This window comes from Moschus berezovskii, chromosome 3 (assembly GCF_049115385.1).
Source record: "Moschus berezovskii isolate FMDL1 chromosome 3, NW_MosBer_1.0, whole genome shotgun sequence".
In the NCBI taxonomy this organism is placed as follows: domain Eukaryota; kingdom Metazoa; phylum Chordata; class Mammalia; order Artiodactyla; family Moschidae; genus Moschus; species Moschus berezovskii.
In genome coordinates this window covers 22387472-22399843 of record NC_142462.1, presented here as the reverse complement: position 1 = coordinate 22399843, position 12372 = coordinate 22387472, and the positions used below count along the sequence as shown (strand labels likewise).

Sequence of the window (12372 nt, the reverse complement as noted above, 5' to 3'; positions counted from 1 at the left end):
CTCAGTCATGTCCGACTCTTTGCGACCCCATGGACTGTAGCCCACCAGTCTCTTCTGTCCATGGGGAGTCTCCAGGCAAGAATACTGGAATGGGTTGCCATGCCCTCCTCAGGGGATCTTCCCAACCCAGGGATCCAAGCCAGGTCTCCCACTTTGCAGGCTGATTCTTTACCATCTGAGTCACCAACAAAGCCCCCATGCTGAGTACAGTCAAGTTCACTATCCCTACTAAATGTAATATGAAAAGCAGTAACCAAAAATATTCTCTGAGAAATTCATTTACATGTTAACTTTTTTTCTTGGGAATTTAGTGATAGCTTTTCTTACCATCATTTTTTCAGTGTAATGAGTTGATACATTTTTCAATCTGTCTTATTTACAACTTTTAATATTAGAGTTATAAGGGAATTTTATATAGGGCAGCTATAAAATAACAGTGTAACTGTATGATGACAAAAATAACTCAGACTCATTAATTAATAACTCAGAAGTCATTAATAGTCATGACTTCAACCTTCACGAACATCCAAGAGCCAGTCATTGCTGAAAATAGATGATGCTGAATAAAACAGATGTGGTCCTCACATGGCAATGTTAGCACTGCCATTCACATGCCTATAACGCATCTAAGCATCATGTTAAACTGCTTATAAATTCAGGACTGCTATAAGCAGTGTTTCTGAACCCTTTTGAAACCTTGATCCACCTGTCAAGGTGATCTTTGTCACGCTTTACCTCTTTTAATTTGTTTCATGAAAAAATAACAGTGCCTATTTGCATTTTCAAAGGTACAATAAAGACTATACTTTTTAATCCCTCCTGTCTCAGTAGAGAAGCAATCAGGTCCAGCTCCTCAGTAATATCGAAAGTCACACTTTAAAAGAATTTTGCATGTCTTAAAATGTAATGAGTTTTAAAAGGTAATTAATAAACAGCTAAGGGATTTTGTTTCCCTTAGTATCCCCATTTGACAACTCTCTTAAGAGTTGTCAGACTTTTTTTTAATTGTTCTATCTTGCCTCATTAAGACAAAAGGATGGCTTCAGCCTCTGACCCTCATAATGGCTGTCATATCTTGGCAGCAGGTGCAGGGAAGCAGGTAGTTAAGTCCCCCATTTAACTGCCTGGGAGAGCCCCAGGAGGTGCCCTTCCCCAGAGCCTTCCTCCTATTTACCCATTTACCATAAGAAGCCGCTTTACCACTTGCTACTGAAATGCGAGGGCTGCAGAGAACACTGAAATGCACGCTGTGCTGGGATTTAGAGGTTTGGAGTTTAATCCTATGTGATTCTGGACAAGATTCTTAACATTTTGAAACCTGAGATTCCTCGTTTGTTAAATGACAGGAGTGAAGGGTGTTGACTAGATCTCCAAAGTCCTTTTTTTCCCCCTCAAAATGAAAAAAATTTTTAATCTATGACCTTTGACCAAAAAAAAAAAATAGAAGTCCATCCTATTCCCCACTCTTGAAAATTCCTTTCCCTTGACATAGCCACAGTTTGAGGAAGTGTATTCTTCCCATCTTTTTTTTCAGCTGCTCCGGGTGTCCATTGCGTGGGCTCTCTCTAGTTGCAGCAAGTGGGGGCTACTCCTTGTTGTGGTACGCAGTCTTCTTGCGGTGGCTTCTCGTTGCAGAGCACAGACTCTGAAGTGTGTGTAGTGATGGCACGCTAGAGTGTGCAGGCTTCAGTAGTTGCAGCACACCGGCTCAGTAGTTAGGGCACACAGCCTTAGTTGCTCTGTAGCATGTGGAATCTTCCTGGACCAGGAATCGAACCCATGTCCCCTGCACTGGCAGTCAGAATCCCACGGGACCACCAGGAAAGTCCTCTTCCCATCTTTTAAGGCACATAGTATGTAGAAGGATCTTTTATACAAAAGTTATACATATTTTCATTTCCTTCTCTCTGATTTAAGCTCATAATAAAACCTTTTAATTTGCATTTAATTTTAAATAATAATTATATAATTTAAGATGTGCAGCGTGATATTATGATACACATAGTGAAGTCATTACTGCAGTTAAGCTAATGAACACATGGTCTCCTTTATCATTACCGCTTTGTGTGTGTGATGAGTGCACATGAAGAGTAGTGCTCCCCTCCCAGCCTGTTTGAAAGAGTAGTGCTCCCCTCCCAGCCTGTTTGAAAGAGTAGTGCGCCCCTCCCAGCCTGTTTGCAGTGTTCAGTACAGTATTATTGGGTGTGGTCATCGTGCCTATACATTTGATATCTAGACTTATTCCCAACTTTGAAATATGCAGAGAGATATAAACCATAACCCTTCGCCTCTTTCCAAAGATAACCATTGCTAAGGAAGTCATCTGAAACCCTGATTTTTTTAAGAACAAGTGTGTGAATCAAAACTTGAAAATGTTATCCGGCAAGAGAGTATAAATCATCAAGGTTTGAGATACATATGTTGGTGCAATAGTATAAAGCAATTTATGTTTTAGAACCCAATTCTGGCACATTTGAGTGCTAATAGGATGGGCTGGAAGAAGTTACGTCTGCAGAGGGAGACACCTGGGGTCCCATGTGAGCTTCTGGATGGGAACCTTAGACACACAGGAGGTGGTGTAGACAAAACCAGGAAGGATGGAGCCCCACGGCAAGCTTTCTGTCAGTTTGGGTACCCTGGGCACTTTTACAGAATTCCACTTCATTCTCAGTTGGGTTTTTTCTAATTTCTTCTTTACACCCCTTTAAAAAAAAAACTTTTTATTTTGTACTGGGATATTAACAATTAACAGTTTATTTTGTATTGGGATATTAACAAGCCGATTAACAATGTTGTGATAGTTTCAGGTGAATAGCAAAAGGACTCAGCCATACATATACATGTATTAATTCTCCCCCAAACTCCCCTCCCATCCATATCATTGAGCAGAGTTTCCTGTGCTATACAGTAGGTCCTTGTTGGTTATCTATTCTAAAAACAGTCGTGTGTACATGTCCATCCCAAAGTCCCCAACTATCCCTCTCCCTCATCCTTCACACAGCAACCGTTAGTTCACTCTCTGAGTCTATTTTCACACACTTTTTGATGTGATCTTCACTGTGCTATTCCTGAAGAATAGCTTCCTATCTGTATTTTAACCATTTATGTTTAAGAATTTAAAGTTTTATTTTTTGTTTGTTTTTGGTTTTTTGATGTTTTTTTCCTTTTTTTTTTTATTGGAGGCTAATTATTTTACAATATTATATTGGTTCATTTTGCCATACATTGACATGAATCCGCCCCGGGTGTATATGAGTTCCCCTTTCTGAACCCCCTTCCCACCTCCCTCCTCTCCTTATCCTCCCTCTGGGTCATCCCCGCACACCAGCACCGAGCATCCTGTATCATGCATTGACCCTGAACTGGCAATTCGTTTCACATATGATAATATACATGTTTCAATGCCATTCTCCCAAACCATCCCACCCTCACCCTCTCCCACAGAGTCCCAAAAACTGTTCTATACATCTGTGTCTCTTTTGCTGTCTCATATACAGGGTTATCATTTCCATCTTTCTAATTCCATATATATGCCTTAGTATACTGTATTGGTGTTTTTCTTTCTGGCTTACTTCACTCTGTATAATAGGCTCCAGTTTCATCCACCTCATTAGAACTGATTCAAATGCATTATTTTTAATGGCTGAGTAATACTCCAATTTAAAGTTTTAGTATGAAAAATCCATAACCAATTAAAAAAAACTGTTTCAAAATTTGGTGTGTCTGTAGTAAGAACACTTGACATGAGATCTATTGTTTTAACAAAATTTTAAGTGTAGAGTACAGTGCTGTGAACTGCAAGCACACAGCTGTACAGCCGATCTCTAGAACTTACTCGTCTTGCACCACTGAAGTCTTATGCCTGTCGATCAGTAATTTCCCCTTTCCTCCTCCCTCTCCAACATCAGGGAACCGCCATTCTGTCCTCTGATTCTTTGAGTTTGACTATGTGAGGGACCTCTGTGACAGCTTTCAAGTATGCTGTTTTGCAACCCCTTATCTCTACTTTTCTGCCATCACTTCAGTGTTGGCTGCAGTGCAGAATGGAGAGAATTTTGGTGTTCGTCTTTATCTCTGACTCCCTGGGGTGCTTGAGGCAGTCCCCTTACCTGGCTTGGCTTCCCTTTCTCCATTTCTCCAGTCTTTCAATATCCAGAGTCCTCAAGTTTGAGTTTCTCAGTTTTCTGCCAAAGTTTCTTCATTTCCTCACTAACTTTTAAGGTTTTGGTGTAAAAATTAGACTTGATTAACCTTTTGGTGTAATAACCATGTAAGAAAGCACTTCTGTGTTTAGTAACGTTGTGAATGTTTGGATATATTTGTTTGCGCTCTGATGTCTTAAATCCTTTTGAAAGTCGTGAGTAAAACGGCTCTTTGAATGCCTATGCCTTTTAGCAGTTATCCCTGGGACTTACACAATCGATATCCCCAAGACAAGTCAGTTGTAAATAAGATGCAGCAAAAGTATTGGGAAACGAAGCAAGCCTTTATTAAAGCCACGGGGAAGAAAGAAGATGAGCACGTCGTTGCCTCTGACGCAGACCTGGATGCCAAGCTAGAGGTGAGCACTTTGTGGCCCTTGACCCCCGTATGGCCATCTTGCTAGGGACAGAGTCTGAGAGTGTATTCACAGAAGCAAGCATTCAGGTGTGCTTTGTATTTGAAAACATATTGCAAACAAACTCATTCATGAGGAAAATCTAGGATCAGACCAACTGAATTCCAGCGTATTTTTTTTAAACCCACAATTCTTCTGTAACCACCAGTATACCTCAGTTAATTCATTTTTAAGCACTTTATTGGAATATATGGAATGTGGTAAATTCTCAATAAATGTTTTTTGAAAAACATTAACTCAAAGAGCCAGTGCTATTATAGATAGCTGGGCTCAGACAAATGTTTATATTTAAAGAAAAAAAAAAGGATGACAGCAAAAAGTCCTGGAACATGAGTCTAATAAGGTTGTGTTGAATCCTGGAAAATTCAAGGATGAATTAACTAATATTTAGTTAGACTAGTTAATAACACAGTAAGCTGAATTAGTAGTTGATTGACTCTCAAATAACTGGTGAAAGGGCCACTAATTTCCTACCTTGCTGGACATTCTGCTGATACTTTAGATCAAAATTTAAAAAGCATTTGCTGTACATCAGAAGCTAACACAACATTGTAAACCAACTATACTCCCAAAAAAATTAATTTTAAAAAATTTAAAAGCATACTTATCACTTCTGTGAATGAGAGGGCACAGTGAGAAATAATGTGTTATGTGGTCTGATAAGAATTCAGAGTGATATCAAAATATAAGCTACAATTCAGGAGCTGAACACTTAATGAGATTAAGGTCAAAAGTTCAAGATTTCAAAAAGCATTCTGAGAAGGGTGGGGCCAGGATGGTGCAAACCATGCTTCTTCTGGAAACGAGAGGCTGAAGGGGAGATGTAACACCAGTTGTAACGGCGACATCACCACGGCCAGTAAGCCGAGAGAGGGAGAGGAAGCTTGCACTCCTTTCCCTGGTGGCTCTTCAGAGGCACAAGGTTTGTCTGCCAGGTTTTTTAATTGATACCAGCGCTGGTCTCTGAGTCAGTGGACAGACGTTGGAGAAAGTGTGATGTCTCTGAACTATCTGCTCTCCTTTAAAAAAAAGATATTGGAGTATAGTTGATTTACAACTGTTTTATCTTCTCTTGAACTGTCTCCATTTCTGAAGCAGACCAGAAATTAAAATCTAGTTAAATTCTCCCCCCATAGCCCACCTGATTTCCCCTTAATTTTCTCTGTTATGGCCGTAGCATGACATATTAAGTTTCTCCTACATGTATTTTATGAAATAATTGGGAAAAGAAGGAGTGATAGGGGCTGCTAGCTAAACTCCATTTTACCAGATGTCTTCAAAGCAGACAGAACATTCAGCTGATTGATTTTTGTTTGTTTTTATAGAGTTGTTTAAGTATGCATTAGGATCATAGAATAAGCTAGTGTTGTGTTTTAAATATGATGCTTAATTGACATATCCTCCATTTGGAAAAAAAGACAGCAAGTGGTAAAAGAAATAAATTAGATTATGAATGAATATTGGGTCTCTGGTTTACCAAGTCCTCTAATAGGCCCTGCACTTAGGATTTCTGTTTTTCAGCCATTATTTGAGTAGTCTGGAGGAAATCATCTTTCTGCAGATCTCATTTTAGATTGCAAAGATGATAAATTCTAATAAATATAGAAAAACAGGAGCATATTTAAAAGCTTTAGTCACATTTTCTGTTTAGTACATCATATAACACCAAGCATACTTAGGCATATGATCTTGTTTTTAGTGGGCAAATCAGACATTATGGTTATATTCAGTGTAATTGTTTTTTATTTCATTGCTGCCTGTTTTATTTAGCATTTTGCTTGTATTTCTATTATAGCTGTTTCACTCAATTCAGAGAACCTGTCTGGACTTGTCTAAAGCAATTGTACTCTATCAAAAGAGAATATGTTGTAAGTATGCCTTAAGTATGAATATTGACCAAATAGACAGTAAGATATTGGATATTTTGCCTTTATGGTAATTTTATATGTTTAGAAAGCAAGACAAGAAAACTAATTTTTCAGGGTGTCTGTCTTTGCTTTTTAATTGGTAGGTTGGGGTCTTTAAAAATTTTATCAGAAATTCTTTATATAGGTTGTTTATCTCTCAGTGCAGGTACAATAACAGAAGAGTTTTGCATTGAGTCTACCATGGATAAGTACGTGCCACTTCTTTTCCTAGTTATAAAAAAGTTTTCTCAGTATTATATCATGGGATTTAAAATTTTGGAGCTGTTACTATTTGATTGCCTAGGCTCTCTTATGTCCAGTTTTGTTCCTTTTTAAATGACCAAATGAAGAGAGAAGGAACATATAGTTAATCCATTGACTATTTTGTTGACAGCACTTCTTCCTGAACATTTTTTATGTCAGATACTGTTTTTTTTTAGGGAATAAGATTTTCCTGTGGTCATCCCATCTTAAAATCATTACCAACAGAGTTGTCTCTGAAATGCTAAATATCAAGTTGTATATTACTTTGTCTTTAAATTTCCATGTGGAGATCGTTTAAGAGTACAATTTCTGTATTTCTGAGACTAAACTATGAGAAGTTTGTTTCTGACTCCTCAAACCCCTTTCCAGTAATCACAAATTAACAATTGGCCATTTTCCTTTATTAGTAATCTCTTATGAAGACTATTTTGTGGAAGTACAAAATCCTAGGATTTAGAGGCAAAATGTGGTAAATTATCTGTGTTACTATTTACCAGATATTTGAGCTAAGATGTCTCCAGCGCAGTCACTCCATAGTCCTCAGGTATGAGACAGTCCAGACACATGGCACGCTGCCTCTGACTCTTCTCTGTCCCACATCCAGTCAGTCACAGGTGCTGGTCAACTTTGTCAGCTACTTTGCTTTCCGGTTCTCCTTCCTCTGCCTCTTCATGGCCACTGCCTTCACTCAGGTCACTGGCATCACTCTTTTCCTTGATTGGCTGCGTCAGCTTCCTAACTGGTCTCCCTGCCCCTACTTTTGTCTCCTCCAGCTCATCATCCACACTGCAGTCAGAGAGCACTCAACCATCTCCTGGAGCTCCCAGGGGTCAAAGCTGGAGTAATCTGAGCAACAACATAAGTGATGAATAGTATTAGGTTATAACCCATGAAGTGAGATAATGTCCATCAAGTGTGTGTATAGAAATAAGCAAAGAAATGGGGGAGAAGAAATAGTTCTTCCTTATGAAATAATTGTGATTAATCTAGAAAGAATGAGGGAACCACAAAATCACCTAATGGTGATTCTGTCACACCCACAGAAAGAATTGTGACAGGCAAGATTCCCGGAAAGATGTTACAATTAGTGAGTGAAAGTTTGAGAAGAGACTGCATCTTCGTACAGTCTTCTGAATTTATCCCCAAGATTTTTAACAACTACAAAAGGAAAAAGAACCTTAACTTTACAGTGGGGAAATCCAATAGACATGACATGAACCAAATGACAGGGGTTAGTTAACATCACCAGTAATGATGTGTGTTGATCTCCAGTAGCCCTGATATCTTACACTAAGAAGGAGACTCCACTTCTGCTGCCTCCTTCCCCCAAATCTATAAGCCAGTCTAATCGTGAGAAAGCAAACAAACCCAAATAGAGACAGACCACAAAACACCTGACCAGTACTCTTAAAGGGCACCAAGGTCATAAAAGTTGAGAAAGACGGAGACGCTGTCACAGGTCGAAGGAGACCACACAGACTTGACAACTCAATGCAGTGTGGGATCCTGGAACAGAAAAAGGACGCTAATGGGAAAACTAGGAAGATTCACTAAGATTGTAGTTTACATAGTAATACTGTATCAGTGTTATTTTCCTAGTTTTGATCAGTGTACAACAGTTATGTGGATTTCCCTGGTGGCTCAGTGGTAAAGAGTCCACCTACCAATCCAGGAGATACGGTTTCGATCCTGGGTTGGGAAGATTCCCCTGGAGAAAGAAATGGCAACCCACTCTAGTATTCTTGCCGGGGAAATCCCATGGACTGAGATGCTTGGCAGGCTACAGTCTATGGGGTCACAAAGAGTTGGACACGACTTGGCGACTCAACAACCACAACAACAACCATGGTTGTGTACAGTGCTAACGTTAGGGGAAGAAGGGTACACAGGAACTCTGTATCCTATTTACAGTTTTCTATCAGCCTAAGATTATTTAAAAATAAAGGTTGTTTATTTTTTAAAGTGCGTTGGATCATACTGTTCCTCTGCTGAGAAGCCTTCAGGAGCACTTAATGTAAGCTGTATACTTCCGTACCATGGGTTACAAATCCCTACTGGATCTGACCCAGCTCACCTCTCCAGCCGCTTTCGCTCTTACACACCACGTGACCTGAGGACTTTTGCACTCACCACCCTCCATCTGGGATGTCCCTGCCCTCATTGTCTCCAATGCCCCTTATGTCAGAGCTCAGCTTATAGTTCTCCTGCTCAGAGACACCTTGTGTGACCACCCAGCCCAAAACAGTTACCTGTCACTCTTTCCTACGCCCCCAACCCCGCCATCTTACCTGGCATTTTACTTTTTGTTTGTTGAGTTTGAGTTTTGTATTTTTTATATTCAGTCTCCTGTGCCTTGAACCTAAGCTGCTTCAGCAGGGTCCTCGTGTGTCCCGTCCATCTCTTTTATTTCCAGTGGCAAGAGCAGTGCCTACTAGTACAATGAGATCATCTATAAATTTGTGCTCAGTGAATTAATGCTGCCAAGCTAATTGGTTTTATAGTTCTTTGGTTCCCTTTTCAGGGCACATCTGAAAATCTAATCAGCAATTAAATATGAATAGGTTTTTATTTGTCTCTGAATTAAGTCCTCGTTAAGTGAAACCTTATACGTAGGAACATTAAGAGTGATCTGATACCTGTGTTGCAGCTGAATTTTAAACTTTGTAAATTTACTTCAGTATTTTAGATTTTGGATTCAGGATTTTAAAATTGAAATTAAAGAATGAACATCCCTTCATAGAAAATGACACGGTCATCACTAAGTCATCCAGCCTGGAGCCTGAGGCCCCTCAAACTTCCCACCACCCTCTGAGCAGCCCTGTCCCATCGATCAGAGTTCAGCTCTTAAAATGAAGCCTGTCTAGCACCCCAAGTTTAATCCTCAAGTGTGTAAAATAGCCAAAACTGAATTCTCAAATGCTCCAACCTACTCAGGTTTGTATAGCAAAGAGTACATTTCACCAGTCTTATAGTCCCTGGGTTGGGAAGATCCCCTGGAGAAGGGAATGGCACCCCACTCCAGTATTCTTGCCTGGAGAATCCCATGGACAGAGGAGCCTGGCAGGCTACAGTCCATGGGGTCGCAGAGAATCGGACACTACTAAGCAACTAGCACTGCTAACACACACAGTCATTTAGGGCCATGAATCGGTTTTCTTCCCGGCCTTTAGCTCATGTGTTCATTTGTATGTGACTTGAGGCTTCAAGGTAAAGAAGGTGACAATAGCCTCACACTGTAGTAAGCAAAAATATGAAATTGTTCCTAATTGTGCGGCTGAGTGAGTCCCATGTTAGTAAGTGGAAAGGAAGAAGAATGGAACGTAGTAAAAAAAACAATAGCACATCTTAGAGGACTTTTTTTAAAACTATCTAGAACCATGACATATAAGTGTCAGATAAGCATTTAAAATGAAGTAAAGTATACAGGGATAACAAGGCAAAAATGATAGTTAATTCAGTTTCACAAGCATTTAATTAATGCCCTGAATAAGACTTTTCTGCTCAGCCTTGGGAATCCATAGTTTGGATGAGGTCCCTGTCGAGAAAGCTGGGATCCTCATGGGAAAAATAGACACGTGCCCACCCACAGACACTCCAATACCAAGTGCCGAGAGGGCGCTGCTGTCACAGAGAAGGAGGGATCACCCGCTTCACAGAGGAAGTAGCTTTTGAGCAAGGCTTTGACAAATGCATTTGATTTTGAGAAAACAGAAGAGGAGGGAGGGTAGTCATTCACCATCAGGAAAAATGGATGCGAAAAACCTCTTCTCCATAGAATGTTGAACGGAAACTGTAGTCACAGGTTAATAAGGAAGCAGCAGGAGAAGGAAATGGCAACCCACTCCAGTGTTCTTGCCTGGAGAATCCCAGGGATGGGGGAGCCTGGTGGGCTGCCGTCTATGGGGTCGCACAGAGTCGGACACGACTGAAGTGACTTAGCAGCAGCAGCAGCAGCTTTAACATTCACCGTTGGGTTACTGGTTCCTGGCTAATGTTTTCTAGTTATTGCTGGGGACATTGTGTCAGGGATGGGGTGCATCCTGAAAGAAGTCTGGATTATTCATGAAAATGGACAAGAATCCTGGTAGCATTTAGAAAACGTTTTTAGAGACAAGTGATTGGTAAATGCGTCAATACAGCGATGTGAAACGCGAGGAACGTTCAAAGCACATCCCTGTCAAAAAGCTGTGCTTAGAGAACAAAGCGTTCAAGGAGGCTCAATGTCACTGCTGGCCTGTGGCTCAGCTGCCAGTCAAAGTGTACTCAGACCAGTGGCTGCAACACAGCGCACACATCCATGGAGTGGGTGTTCCAATTGATTAAGCCAGTCCCCACGGTAGAGAGAGCGAGACAGTCTTGCTATTATATAGAGCTGTGCTATGATTTTATCTGTCTATACATATCTGTGTGCCCATTTGACTACCTCCTCAGGATGTATTCCTATCAGAAGTACAATGTCAAAAGAGATATACAATTTTGACTTTTAAAAAAATGTTTTTTAGAGATTCTTTAAAAAAACAACAACCTGTACTTTATTTTGTTTTTCAGTTTTTTGGCCATACCTTGTGGCATGTGGATTCTCAGTTCCCTGACCAGGGATCGAACCCATGCCCCTTGCATTGGCAGCACAGAGTCCTAGCCTGGACTGCCAGGGAAGACCCACAATTCTGACTTTTAAATATTTACTCCCAAATCAGTCAGTAGAGAGCTTGTAGCAGTCCCTTTCTTACCTATAGTGCCCTCTGAGGTTGTCTTTAAAAATAAGGCCAAATACACACAAATATTGGATCATTTTTGTTGTACACCTGAAACTAATACAATGTTGTATGTCAGTTATACCTCAGTTTTATTTTTTAAAAATGTAAGGTCAAAGTTGCTGCTGCTGCTGCTGAGTCGCTTCAGTCGTGTCCAACTCTGTGCGACCCCATAGATGGCAGCCCACCAGGCTCCCCCGTTCCTGGGATTCTCCAGACAAGAACACTGGAGTGGGTTGCCATTTCCTTCTCCAATGCATGAAAGTGAAAGTGAATTCGCTCACTCATGCCTGACTCTTTGCGACCCTATGGACTGCAGCCCACCAGGCTCCTCCGCCCATGGGAGTTTCCAGGCAAGAGGAGCGGAGTGGGTTGCCATTGCCTTCTCCAAAGGTCAAAGTTAGGCATGACCAATTCAGATCTGATTCTAGCTCTGCATTTTAAAAATCCCCAAGTCATCAGCCTGATTACCTACATGCCCTCTCTCTCCACCCGCCTCCTCCCACCAAATATTTGTGCCATGGATAAGATATTTGAATTGCTGTGCAGTCAAGTAGAATGTTATTCAGAAGGCAGAGATCAAAAAGTTAGCAAGAGGGAATAAGAGGAGGAAACTGGCCCTGCACTATAGGCAGCCACAGAAGATTCCCACAGTCATACTCCACCACCCAACTTTTTAATTTCAGCCCAGAGCAGTGCATTATCGGCTTGCTTTTCAGTACAGAGGTCATTTTCTGGTTCTGGTTACAGGGCAGCAAACGGACTGACAGATGTGCTGAAGTGAATTTGATCCCTCATTTTGTCAATGGAAGAACAGCATGAAAGTTAA

The 12372-nt window shown here is 40.7% G+C and overlaps 1 protein-coding gene across 11 annotated transcripts in view; it reads left to right on the top strand.

Moving 5' to 3' along the window:
- ICA1 (islet cell autoantigen 1) overlaps positions 1-12372 on the top strand; it is a 197982-nt gene that overhangs the window by 36795 nt on the left and 148815 nt on the right. For 8 of the 11 annotated variants that reach the window (XM_088833439.1, XM_088833442.1, XM_055420481.2 and 5 more), the window contains 2 exons: positions 4396-4561; positions 6414-6486. In XM_088833439.1, coding sequence (XP_088689565.1) covers positions 4396-4561; positions 6414-6486 — 239 coding nt within the window. The remainder of the gene's footprint in view (positions 1-4395; positions 4562-6413; positions 6487-12372) is intronic. The other 3 variants (XM_088833447.1, XM_055420486.2, XM_055420484.2) reach the window with 1 other exon arrangement.